Below are 13885 nucleotides of genomic sequence, written 5' to 3' on the forward strand. Positions count from 1 at the left end.
CTTATAAGGGATCTTCAACATGGTGCAAGTAAATCTGGCCAGGCGTGGATCTTCATAGCACGGCTCAGGTGATGCAGTTAGGCGTAGGTCTTCATAAGGCAGGTAGTATTGTCGGTTGTCGAATCGTCTATGTAATCTTTCCTATATCATAATTGTAAGATCGTAATAAATCAGCGTTAAAAAAAAAATTAAAAAAAAGTATAAATGAATAAAAATAATAGTAGCTGCAAAAAAAAGTTTTCAAAAAAAAAATTAATACCATAAACAAAACACTAAACTCTAAATCTAAACCCTAAACCCTTTGGTAAACCCTAAACCCTTTGATAAATTTTAAATTCTTGAATTTAAAAAAAAAATATTTTTAATACAATTAACAAAACACTAAACCCTAAAACCTAATCCTAAACCCGAAACCCTTGGGTAAACCCTAAACCCTTGGGTAAACCCTAAACCCTTGGGTAAACTCTAAACCCTTGGATAAATCCAAAACTCTTAGATCAAATCTTAAACTTTAAGATTTATGATTTATTCAAGAGTTTAGGGTTTACCTAAAGGTTTAGGGTTTAGGGTTTAATATTTGTTGGCAGCGTTAAAAATACTTTAAAAAAAAATTCTTTTTTTTTGCGATTAAAAAATCTTCTTTTTGTGATTAATACAATTTTTTATTTTAAGAATATAATATAATTCGATAATATTTTGTTTCCTTTTTAAAAAGATATTGAATCTAAAATGACACAATCTTATTGGTTGGTGAACCTACAGGTTCACCTAGGGAGTGAACCCAAGAATAAGTCTTTTATTTAATGAATTAAACCATCTGTCTATTGTGGCGGTCATAATTACCACTATACCAGTAAATCTTTAGTTTAGGTGTTTTTACATTAAATAAACATAGTTGATGAGTTTTTCCATTAAAGATCTAAAAAATTCAAAAATATGTAAAATATGAAAACATTATCTAACAACTAGTAATTTAAATTTTCAAAATTAGCATTTTGAAAGCTTATGCATATAGATGAGTTTGATTTATTTTGAAATCAACATTTATGTATAAATTTAAATTTAAAAAAAAAACAGAAAATATAATAAAAATAATCTAAAGATTTGCCGGTGATAGTTTTTTCTTTTCTTACCGACACTAGAGATAAACTAATTATTTAAAAATTTGTAACACAATTTTTCAAAATTATCACTTCAAATAACTTGTGTTGCATCGATGAGATATATTTATTTTCAGATTCATATTATATGTGGGAGCTAAAATCCACAACTAAAATTTTAATGTGAATATAGCCTAGTCTGACTAAACCTTACTCTATTCATACTAAAATTATAATTGCGAGTTTTAGCTCACACATATAATATGGATTTTAAAATAAATATATTTCATAGATTCACATAATTTACTTAAAGTGCTAGTTTTGAAAATGTTAGTTACTAATTTTTTAGATAATTAGTTTATCTCTAGTGCCGGTCAAAAGAGCTACTATTACCGGTAAATCTTTAGATCATTATTATTATATTTCCTTGTCTTTTATATTTTCAATTTATACATTGATAATGTTGATTTTAAATCAAATCAAACTCATGTATTTTTATTAATTATTTAAAAATGCTAATTATAATTTTTTTTTAAGTTACTAATTTTTAGTTAATGTTATTATATTTTTATATTTTTGCACTTTTTAGATCTTAATGGTAAAATCTCTCAACTATGTTTATTTCGTGTAAAAACTCTTAAACTAAAGATTTATTGGTAGTATTGATAATTATGATCGGCACTGTAAACAAAATGTTTAATTCATTAAATAAAGTTAGTTTGAGAGTTATTTTACTAAATACTTAGTTTGGAGGTTTACCCAAAACAAAGGGGTTTTAACAGTTAAAAATCATTTTTGTATTAAATAGTCCTCCCGATCTATTTTTCATTATGTATGCGTATGCAGTATTGGGTTAAAACGCAAGAATGGTGATGTATCATCACATACCTTTACGTGCGAGAGATGTTTGGCGTCAAAGTCAACGTCACGTGGAAGAAACTTACAAATGGTAAAATCAGCCATGCGTCTTTTAATCCCTTCCCAGTTCTTAATTACTTCGAAGGAAATGGTCTCCGATCCAGTTTTGAAGATCACCGGTCTTGACACTCCCTATATCCTTGTCTGAAAACGCTTTGCCGGCGGAAGAATTAGTTACAAGGAAGATGAAGATGGAGAAGCAGAAGATTAGGGTGAAAATAATGGAGAGGAAGAGGAAGAAGAGGTAGAGAGTTATGATGATGTAGTTTTCGTAGAGAGCGGCGATGAGGCCTAAGGAAGAGATGAAGAAGAGTCGCTATCACGATAAGAGAGTTTGGATGAAGCGTTGACACTGCGATACTGATGGCATAAGGTTGCGAGGCCGATCAATGCGAGGATTGCGTTCGTTGTTATCACGGCGGCGTTGCTTAGCGGTGGCATTGTTTAAACGCCGGTTGTTTTTGGCCGAGAGAAAAGTTGGTTAGTGGAGAAAACAAATGTCTCAAACTCAAAGTGTTATATACTAAAATACATGTCATGTGTCGTATATGTATACGAGAAATATTGAACTTGCTTACCAATTTTTTTAGAAATGTGAACATTAAACTTGTCATAGTTCTCTTGGTTATCGACTTATTATATTTCAACTTATGATCATTTAGTTATTGTTAATTTACTATATAGGTATGAAGATGGGTAAAGATTCAAATTTCAAAAGTATCCATAGATTAAAGATGTGATTATAATTTAGGGAGGCCCTTGAACAGAGACTCAATTAACATTTTGACAAAAAAAATAAGAAACTCTTGTGATATATTCAAAGCCGGTCTTGAGATTTGACGTAATAAACATTTTAAGATGAATCTTAAAAAAAATATTTCTACATATTAAAAATGAAGATGAATATTTTTTTTTTTGAACACACAATGCTTATATTAAAACTAAAAACTTAATAGGCTAAGCCAGTTACAACCGAGAGATCTTCGACATAAACTGATAAACAAAAAAAAACTAAGATATGACGAAAGGTAGATGTGGCTAATGAAAGACCCATAGAGAAGCTTCACTTATATTCATAAAGCCCGCGTTTTGCTCATTTTCGGCCCTGATATACACATGGAGATAAAACGGTTAATTGTAACATGTGAATGGTTGGTTACTAATAAAACGATCGGTACTACGTCGGGACGTGGTTTCCACTTTCCGTTTACTAAACATATGAAGTTCTTTGATTATGCCTCCATTACTTCATGTCCTTAACTACGCTATTATGTTGAAACTCGATGATCTTATTTTATGTTTTATTAAACTTTTTATGTATTTATTATATGTGTTTATATATTCATACAAATTGTAACGCGTCTCAAATAAAAACCAGATTCTCATATTTGATTTGCTGTTGTCATCTCCTTGTTCGGTAGATGGGTGACAATCAGGGCTGGTCGTGGGCTAAAGCCCATAAAGCCAGGGCTTTAGGCGCCAAAGGAATAAATATTTTAGGGGCGCCAGAGTTGACAAAGTCCATTGTAGTCCAGTGGTTGTATTCCGTTCCTTTGATTCTAGAGGTATTAGGTTCGAGCTTACTTTCGCTTTTGTTTGTGACATTAATATAACTTTTTTTCCCTTTTCTGAGAATAATAACAAAAGAGTTACTCATTCAAATATACATAAGACTAGGTTAAGACCCGCGCCTTACGCGGGATGAACATTATATATAAAAATTATTTTATGTATTAAATATTTTTACATATTTTGAAATAATAAATATATTTTGAATAATTAAAAGTCAGTAACTATTAAATATATAATTAAATTGGTGTGAACATATAAATCAATTTTATTAATCCAATTTTTTTTTAATATTTGATAGGATATGTAATTAAATTTAAATGATACTAACATACATAGTATATTTTAGTATATTTTTAATATTAATGTCTATTAAATGATGATTTCTACTCATATAGTGTTTTTGATCATTTGTATCTTTTATAGCAAAAGATTTAAATTACTAACAACAAAATTTTCATTGTGAGATTAATAGTTTTAATAATTTATAATTTTAAAAAAATAAGTTGTCAATGTTCGTTCAAAACTTTTACCAAAAAATTGTTCAAAGTAAATTTTAAAACTAAAAGATTTATGTATTTTATATGGTTTATAGTTTAATTTAAAACAATATATATATATATATATATATATATATATATATATATATATATCAATATTAAAAATTAATTAAATTATACTTTTTACTTATATAATTTTGTAATCATTTCAAAGTGAAACTTTTAACAGTTTTAGTAATTTATAATCGTTTTTCAAAATTCAAAATATAACATATGTAGAAAAATCTAAATTTTTTATTATATGGTTATAGTGGTTGTTTAATTTATTTAATAGTTTAAAATTAAACAAATATGATAGAATATACACTAATTTTTATCAAATCTTTATTATTCAAAATCATTAATTGTCATATATATACTTTAACCACATTAGGCAATTCCGTAATTTTATTTAAGGAAATAATGAAATACATTAATAATGAATTTATTGTTAGTTTAATAAAAAACTTATTGTATAATTAGATGGACCAACATATTTCTCTAATGATTCTAAGAATCATCCTAGTGATGACATGTGGCTACAAAAAGAAGTTGTAATGCTTCTCAAATAATATATAGAGGATTTCGTTATCTTTTCTAGCAATCCTTTAATTTCTTTTCTTTCTTTTTCATCACTCTTTAGTTTCTTTAATAAACATATTATATTAAATGATACTCCTAATTGTTTCTCCTCAGTTTCTTCCTTTTTATTTCTTTCAAGGATCCTTTTTATTTTGAATGATCAATTGCTCATTATCCACTGTTTTATTGTGATTGATCTTTTTGGAATAGCTTTTTTGTAACTTTTTGTAAATTTGTTAGAAACTTTTGAAATTCCAAAGAATTAAACTATAATAGGGTTCTAATATTTTTTAAAAAACTCTATGAACACAGTAAAATTGGTGAATTTGATGTTAGCGTGATTTTATTATATGTTGTGCTCTATCTAGCTATAAATTATATATTTTGTTCATGCGTTTCTTTGAATTTGTAAAAATGCTTTAAAAATAAATTAAAAATCGGCCTAGTAGAACTGCAAATAAAATGAAAAAAATGACAAGATGAACTGCAAATAATGTTTTGATTTTTTGTATCTTTTTTTTTTAGAAGCAACTTAACTTTTAATAATATTTGGTTTTATTTTGATTATGTAGTTAAAATATATATAATTTAATTATAATTGAAGAGAATTTTTTTTTTGAGAAAGAGGGGCAATATTTTTTTAAACCGCTTTAGACGCCGGAAAACTCCGGACCGGCACTGGTGACAATTGAAACCTTTTGCACCTCCTAGGCAAGTATTAATGCTTAAGCTTTTCATCTTCATTTTATATTGTTTTATTCATTACAAGTTTCAACAATACATGTATATCAAAAGAAACTTGATATTACAGTGGTACACTAACGTAAAAAACGTGTTCACATATTCATACCACAGACGAAATCTGAGGAGCCGGTACATAGCCGTTACTGTTGATTTCGTTGTCGTCAGTGCCGTTTAATTTATCTGAGGAGAAGATTTCATCACCACACGTTACTAATGCCTTCAGATCATCATCTGTGACTCTCTGAAATCAACAAATTGAAACCAATAATAAAGTGTGAGATTTCATTAGCAATTCGTATTTAAAATAATATACTTTTAAGTATATTTAATTTATATCATAAGCATATGTGCACAGGAAGATATATATATATATATATATATATATATAACATAGAAAAATTAAAAAAAAAACACCTTTTTCTGCTTGGTTAAATCTCTGAACCGTGAGAAAACCTCGTTCAATTTCTCATCACTGATTTCATATCCCAACTGAGAGCAGAAGTAAACATTCAACTATATTAATTAATAATTATATAGATCTCTTATTTATATATGATCATTTTGTAACCAATGAGTAAAGAAATGACAAAATTACAAGGTATGTACCTCTTTCAGACGACCTTTAACTGCATGACGTCCACTACATAGTTCCATAGTTATACAAATGAGTTAAACAATGGTATGTCGCGTAGTTTCAGTAAGTAAAACCAAGAAAATCTTACTTCAAAATTGAATGATATAACTTAAAATTGAATAATTACCTAAGCTTTCCAAGAACAATGCCTGAATTTTGAGATTTTACAACTCCAACATCTTCTGGTGATATGATCTCATATGTACTCCGATTTTTCAATATCCCATCCTTCAAAATGTGTAAAGAATGATAACCAAATCAATCTCATAACTGACTTTCTGTATAATATAAGTAGTTATGTATGTATATATATGCACCGAACCTGGTGAATGCCGCTCTCATGAACAAAACAGTTGGCTCCAACTATAGGTTTATGTGGCTGAACATACAAGCCAGTATATTCTTGAACCTGCTCAAGAATTAGCAACTATTAGTCAATTATTATAAACGCAAAGGATAGAACACACTAGCTCCTCGATATGTCAAAGTTACCATCTTGCTGGTAGCCATAATTTGGCGTGTGTCTATTCTTGTGTAAACACCACCCATCACAAATGCTCCTCGACATTTCAAAGCCATCACGACCTATATATATACCAAATAAATATTCATATTCATTTACGAGCTTGTTGAGTTTCTTGGACTGTTTTCAAAACCAACTCGCAACAAAATGAGTAATAGATTGATTCATATCAGTTGTACCATCTTATGTTCTATCTCACTTTGGATGTGGATTTCTAGCAGTTATTACCTCTTCAAGCGGTGCATTCCCACTTCTTTCACCTATTCCATTGATTGTTACTTCGACTTGTCGTGCTCCCGCACATATACCCTGTTTATTTATACATAATGTGTAAACTCATTGTTATTTATGTATTTTGAATTGATATTTGTACATAAATGAACAAAATTTCAGGATTAGAAAAGGTACGGCGATTGTGTTGGCGGTAGCAACACCAAGGTCATTGTGACAATGAGCGCTGAAGATAACATCATCAATTCCAGGAGTGTTTGCTTTGATGTATCTCACAAGTTTCCCGTATTCGTGCGGCATGTTGATCCCCACCGTGTCCGGGCAGGCCAGGGTGGTTGCACCCGCTTTGATCGCTTCTTCAAAAACCGTGCATATATAATCCTTGTCAGACCTGCTTAATTTTAATCACAAATTAGTATTTTATAATTATGTATGACATGGTAAAAAGAAAATTTTATATATAAAGTTCCTTACCAAGTCAGCAAAATCTATAACGTTATCTAGCAACAGTTTATAACATTTTAAAGTAATTATGCCATCATTATTTGAAATATTCATGTATTACATTGGCCGATCCGATATTGTTTTTGTTTGCAACTTTGATTGTCTGAACCGCAGTCCAATTAATCATCTAAAAAATGAAACTGACGAGTAGCTGAATCATAGATTTTTTAAATGAGAACTAAGAAATGATTTCATTTCGCATGACCAAGCAAATAGCAACATAATTTCTGACAGGACTTGTACACAGAACTGACAACTTAATTTTTTTTCTCACCACTAGGCTACCATTGGTTGATTAGGATCTAATATTTTATTATACCGCAACAAATATTTTCTTTATAGAAACATAGTACCACAATTTTATGTTCTTTTGAACCTGTGAAAAATAATAATAATGGAAATGTATAGGTTTTAAGATGTGAACCTGCCGCCATCTTCGCAACCAAACTCGATGTCTTCGAAGCCTAAACTTTTAGCAAACCTAATGCTACTCGCGACCATGTCGACGACTTCTTCTCTAGTCATTTTCAACTTATATTTCAAGTGAATGTCACTAGTAGAAGTGAATATGACTATCCTCGGCCTCTTTGCGTACTTCACTGACTCCCAAGCCGCCTTTATATCTCTTTCTTTGCTTCGTGCGATGACGCATATCACTGGGATATAACCTGTTTCCTCATCAACCTAGCAATCACACAAGATAGTCTTTTAGTGCTAATTCTTTGACCATTTCTTCATTTGCGCATGCATGCTTTTCTTGAATCCCATGCCAATTAACATGCGGTCTATTTACTTTATATGTCTTATCAACTAATCCAGTCAACTCTGATAAACACACACTTAATTTTCATGAGTAATTTTTTTCTGAATGGTCACGACACTGCCTGATCCGAATTTATAAACTAATGTTAAAAAGCTGAATCGCCTTTTACCAGAGTACCATGTAAACTAATTGTATTAAAGCCCAACCCCATACTTTTCACATAGCTGTGAATTTGTTTCAAGTGAGGTCGAGATTACCGAAAGAGTAGAGTATTTTAACACATTCTCGGTCTTGCATACCACTTGACCACAGCTATACGGGAAAGTTTGGCACCAAAACAACTATTGTGTGAGGTTGAAATAACTTATTGACTTAGGGGGCGTTAGTGAGACTTAGTGGGAGTTATTAATCGGTGTATTTTAATGGATTTGAAAATTTAAACTAAATCTAGTGTTATTGGTTCTATGATTTTAAAATCTATATTGAAATCAAGTGTTATTGATTTTATGATCTACAAACTCTAATTCAAATCAAGTGTTATTCAATCATATGAATTTATTAATAGATTTGATTTTATAATGGATTTGTATAGATTTTTTTTGTTAAAAATACAAAGACTCAAATCCGAGGGAAAACCTCCAGATTTGTAAATACTAATCCGAGAAAATTTGAAAATCTGTATATTTTAGTTGGATTTATAAATACTATATGAATTTCTAAATCAATCAAAATATATAAACCAACAACACTTTAGAATTCTATAGAGTTTGTTGATTTTAAAAGTTAGGAGATTTGTTAAATTTGGAATGGGTTGTAGAGAATTTTGTATATTGTGAAAATCTATGAAAAAAATAATATAATGATTTTAAGAATTCAAGGGAAGCATGTAGTATTCTCAAAATCTTGTTTTGTGAGTTAAAATGTTAAGAATTCAACTCCGAATAACACTTATACTTTAATAAATTTGTAGAATCTTTAAAGTCTAATTTTTTTTAATAATAATAAATGATTTTGTATATAATTATAAAATCATCAAACCAATAACACTAGATTTTAATGAGAATGTGAAAATCTATAAACCAATAACACTAGACTTGAAAATTCTAAGATTCATTATAAATTTAATTCCCACTACCACCCCCTTAGCTTTCAACGTAATAATTATCCTTAATTTGAATTTCATTATAAACCCTCTTTATCAAATAAACTTGATACAGTTTTTTTATGAAAAAAATCGATATAGTTTGAAGAAGGACATAAAGAAACAACCTCGTTTCCCACGGTTTTGGCGATGGTTTGGATGGTTTCGAACTCTTCCTCTGATGACACGGGAAAACCAACTTCCATGATGTCTACTCTGAGTTTAGCGAGCTGCCGGGCAATCTCTATCTTCTGCGGTGGAGTAAGGGCTGCACCGGGAGATTGTTCGCCGTCACGGAGCGTCGTGTCGAATACACGCACATAGTTCTTGTCTGGGAGCTTGTTCGGAATGTACTCCGGCCACCGTTCCACGATAGTTTTGAGGTCAGTACCACTAGTCTCGGCGTTTTTGGACACAGAGGAACAACATGAGATGAGCAAGGACGAGTTGTTGTACGGACGGGTCAGGCGGACAGATCCAAAGGGTAAGAATGACCGGACAACCATGTTCGAACCGGTGGTAGGGATAATTCCGGAAGATGTCAGAAGTGACGATGCCATAACTATGAAGTACGTACGTAGGAGAGAAATAAATATTTTGATTGGTTTGGAGGATAAAAGATAGTGAGCAAATTGTTTTGCAATGAGATGGAGAACATGCACAATAAAATTCATCGATATTTATAGATGGGTAGAAATTCCTTTTTAATGGATTTCTAAAAATGGTTAGTGGGATTTATACAGATGATAAGTCCAACAATCTTGATTTATAATAATTTTTATAAATACCTGATCCAATAAGGGAAGATTTTGGTTAAAAAAACCAGATACTTAAATTCAATAAGCCCCATTTAATTTAATGGAGTGATGGCTTAATTTTTCATATTAAAATAAATTATTTTTATTGTTTGTTTTTATTTTCTATTCAAAGTTTTTATATTAAAATACTAATTATTATGATAGTGGGGCTTAAATATATTTTCTGCGTTTGAAAATTAAAAATTACATCATTTTGTAGTAATTTAAAACGATGAACGTAAATGGAAGCTCTTTTGTGTTTAACATCATACACAAATAATTAATCTTTACTTTATATTATTTCATATATTTACATACATATACATATACCGCTGTATACATATTATATTAATAATATCCGACGAAGAACTGATTTTTTTTTTTTTTTTTTTTTTTTTTTTTTTTTTTTTTTTTTTTATCAAAAAAAAATTCTAAAAAAGACGTAAGTTTAATGATTTCATATGTAAATACAAGAACAACAATGTAATCATAATATTTTTTAAGTGGGAGTTAAAAGATAATACTGCTTAAAAGGTGGGCGAGTTAAATAACGCTATATCTAAATTATTAGTAACGATCACGTGGTATGCATTCCCAGGTAGGTAGCCACATATGCTAATTTCTGTGAAAAAGCTTTTGAAGAGTAAACCAGACTTTGGGATATTTTTGTCATTAGACTGGTAGAGAAGTTTTCTAGTAACTAGCAAGTATTTCTTCCGAAATAACGCAAATATATGTTGACATGTAGCTGATGTGTTTTACGTCAGTATATGTAGAACAAAAAGGTGCAGTGCCTTATCTTTATCGTATCTTTAATATTTTATCAATATATATTAATATAGTCATCATTTGAAATTAAAGGAGATTTATAGATCCTTTCAGAACTATTTCACCAATAAATTATTTTTTTGTTGTTTTTGCATATTTGAACAGAATACAATCATACTAGGAGACTACCAGAAGGTTAAATTTAATAGTATGTTTCTTTCACTAATGACTTTCAAATTAAACATAAACTAACTATTACATGATAAAATGATAGGTCTTATAGTTGGATCAAATTAACATGAAAGATTTAATCCCAACCTATGAAACAACAAAGAAAGAAACGAGATAACAACGATACAATGAATTACAATATCTAGTTATAAGAACCACGGTCTTGACACAACTACGCTTTTCTCTCTCTAAATGTCATCCATTCCATGTCTTGGTATGTTGATAGTTAAATTAAATATGAAGCGAAGCTAGTAACTTAATAATGTGACATATATAATAATGGTTTACTCGTTTCATTGCCAATATACAAGACACTTATATTTTGGCTTGAATACTTTGGGTGGATCGTGAAGTAGTAATATGTGATGTGAATCGAGTTCAATCTTGAAATGATCCAATAGACGACAATTCGCTCATACTTAAAGAACAAATAAAAGCAAAATACTAAAGAAGCTTTCACTGAAAGAAATAAAATAGATAGATTAGATATACACACTGCGTTGAAATATCCGTGATCGTAGACATAAACAAGGTTTTGGTTCTAATAGAAGTTTTAAGAAAAGAAAAAGGAAAACAAAACATGTTTCTACAACAATAGAAGGTTCAAATACTACGAGAAGTCGGAACCACTATAACCGATACTGTAGTCGTATGGGAAGATCTGTCAAGTTGGCTTCATGGCCAATATAAATGTTGACATGGTCCTCGATTTGGACGAATGCCAATGAGTTTACATTGGTTTTTCATGAACGTCGTACGTGCATGGCCAATGTGATTGTATGGAGCTTTTCGTCAGGTCTAAATTATAGTCCAAACACCCAATGTGAGTGTTTAGAAGCTCAATTTCATTTATTTGTTGCACAAAAGCCATCTAGATTTCGCCTTTCAGAAGGCATTCTTGAAAATGACTCAAAAAGACTAAAATATACGTAAAACTCCTGAAAAACCTAAATGCAAAGACATTAAGAGCAAAGAACAAAAGAAATAAGATTAATAAGATTGTCAATAAGATATATCCACAAGCCACTTTCTGTAGATTCACTACCACTGTTCATGTTAAAATTCTTTCTACAAAAACACACAAAAGAAATAGAAATTAAAGGGGAAAAAAAAAGAGCACGTGGAAATTTGGAACTCCAGTTGGGCAGGTAGGTGAAAGTTGACATCTTTGCACCTCCAGGTAGGTGACTTGTTGTGCTTAATATTTACTTGTGCATAATTCTGTTCTCTTTTCATATCCATTGTCTTCTATAATGTTGTTATAGTTAAAATGAAACACTATGAACTTACATTTCTCAAAAAGAAAACAATATTAACTTGCACATAATATTTTTGTTGAATAAATAATTAAATATCGCCTTGAACAAAAAAATAGAACTTGGTAATATAGGACTACCAAAACAGAAAAGAAATAAGAACGTGGCCCAAAATAAGAAGAATGAATCGATTGATAATTTATAATTGGAAATATATGTGGCAACAAAGTTAATTAGAAAAGTTAAAATTGTTAACAAGGAAATCAGTATAAGAGCAGCTCCATTAGTAGAATTTTAAGAGTATCTCAACAATTTAGAAAAAAGAAGAAAATAGGAAAGAGAAAGTTAAACGTATATGTGCAGGCATATTTTGATTGACACTTTAGAAACTATCTTTACATGTGCTAATGTGTAATTGTTCTGCTTAATATATTTTAATTAGATAATTTTATGTTATTAAAATATTAATAATTTTGGTTTATTACTTATTTCAGTTTTAAAGTTTGATCAATTTTATGAGAGTACTAGATCTTGATCCGCGCAACAGCGCAGATGTTTGCTTTTAGTTTTATATACTTAGATATTTATTTTAGGTCATCAGTAGTATATATCTTTTAAAAGTTAACCATATGTTTAAATGTTTATATAACTTTCAAATAAAATAATTTAATAGTTTATATGTTGTAGTTAATTAATTGTTTAAAATTGTCATATGTATTTTTTTCTTCTTATTATATGTTTATCTTATTGTATTTGCATTTAGTTATTAAACAAATTAATATATGCATGAAACAACATATTTGAAAATTATTTCATATTTTCTTTTATGCTAAATTCTGACCAGTCTTTCATAGCTGGATTTCCTTTTATCAAAATGTTTTTTATTTTTATTCATTTCAGATGATATATTATTGTATGTAAAAAATCTTAATTTTATACATATTTTACATTGTTTCCTAAAGTTAAGTCGTTTTGTCATCGTATTATATTTTCAACATAAATATTTTATAGTTAGGAAAGTAAAATTTATAGATTTATCAATTTTGATATAATTTCATCGTTTTACTTCAATCTAATAATTTTATTTTAAAATGATTTATTATGACAAAAAATAGAAAAAATAGGATAGAATTTTTTTCATTTTATAAACGATAATTGAATATATATTAATGCATAATAGTAGTTCATATCATTGATTACAAAATTAGTGAAAATATTTACATATATTTTTTTTGAATTAAAATATTGTTAAAATATTTATCACATATTTGTTAGCATTATTTTAATATATATAAATACAATTTATAAATTTATCAATTTAATATAGTTTTATCATTTTACTTCAATTTAATAATTTTATTTTAACATGATTGATTATAAAAATAAATAGATAAAAATAGGATAGAGTTGTTTTCATTCTATAAACGATAGTTGAATATATATATTAATGCATAATAGTAGTTCATTGATTACAAAATTAGTGAAGTGAAAATATTTACATATATTTTTTGAAATTTGAAATATTGTTAAAATATTTATCACATATATGTTAGAATTCTTTATATATCATGATTAAAGTAGTTAC

General features: G+C 28.9%; 1 protein-coding gene and 1 pseudogene across 1 annotated transcript; both read right to left on the reverse strand.

Moving 5' to 3' along the window:
* Positions 1-1776: 1776 nt before the first annotated feature.
* LOC125581380 lies at positions 1777-2459 on the reverse strand (annotated as a pseudogene).
* Positions 2460-5426: 2967 nt separating this feature from the next.
* On the reverse strand, positions 5427-9937 carry LOC106382716 (methylthioalkylmalate synthase 1, chloroplastic-like). The gene is made up of 10 exons (XM_013822765.3): positions 9377-9937; positions 7769-8028; positions 7018-7231; positions 6838-6918; positions 6579-6671; positions 6409-6495; positions 6214-6314; positions 6059-6092; positions 5867-5941; positions 5427-5693 (listed from the first exon to the last, which is right to left on the reverse strand). The coding sequence occupies exons 1-10, from the start codon at positions 9920-9922 to the stop codon at positions 5553-5555; spliced, it is 1632 nt and encodes a 543-aa protein (XP_013678219.2). The 5' UTR covers positions 9923-9937; the 3' UTR covers positions 5427-5552.
* Between the last annotated feature and the right edge of the window lie 3948 nt (positions 9938-13885).

The sequence above is a fragment of the Brassica napus genome, chromosome A2 (genome assembly GCF_020379485.1).
Source record: "Brassica napus cultivar Da-Ae chromosome A2, Da-Ae, whole genome shotgun sequence".
Lineage (NCBI taxonomy): Eukaryota > Viridiplantae > Streptophyta > Magnoliopsida > Brassicales > Brassicaceae > Brassica > Brassica napus.

Excerpts from the sequence above, each read along its gene's own strand:
- LOC106382716 (XM_013822765.3), bottom strand. The coding sequence starts at position 9,922 with ATGAATTTTATTGTGCATGTTCTCCATCTCATTGCAAAACAATTTGCT. Across the intron at positions 8,029-9,376 it reads CCAAAACCGTGGGAAACGAG|GTTGATGAGGAAACAGGTTA; the intron begins GTTGTTTCTTTA and ends TGTGATTGCTAG. Across the intron at positions 6,496-6,578 it reads TTATGGCTACCAGCAAGATG|GTTCAAGAATATACTGGCTT; the intron begins GTAACTTTGACA and ends ATTCTTGAGCAG.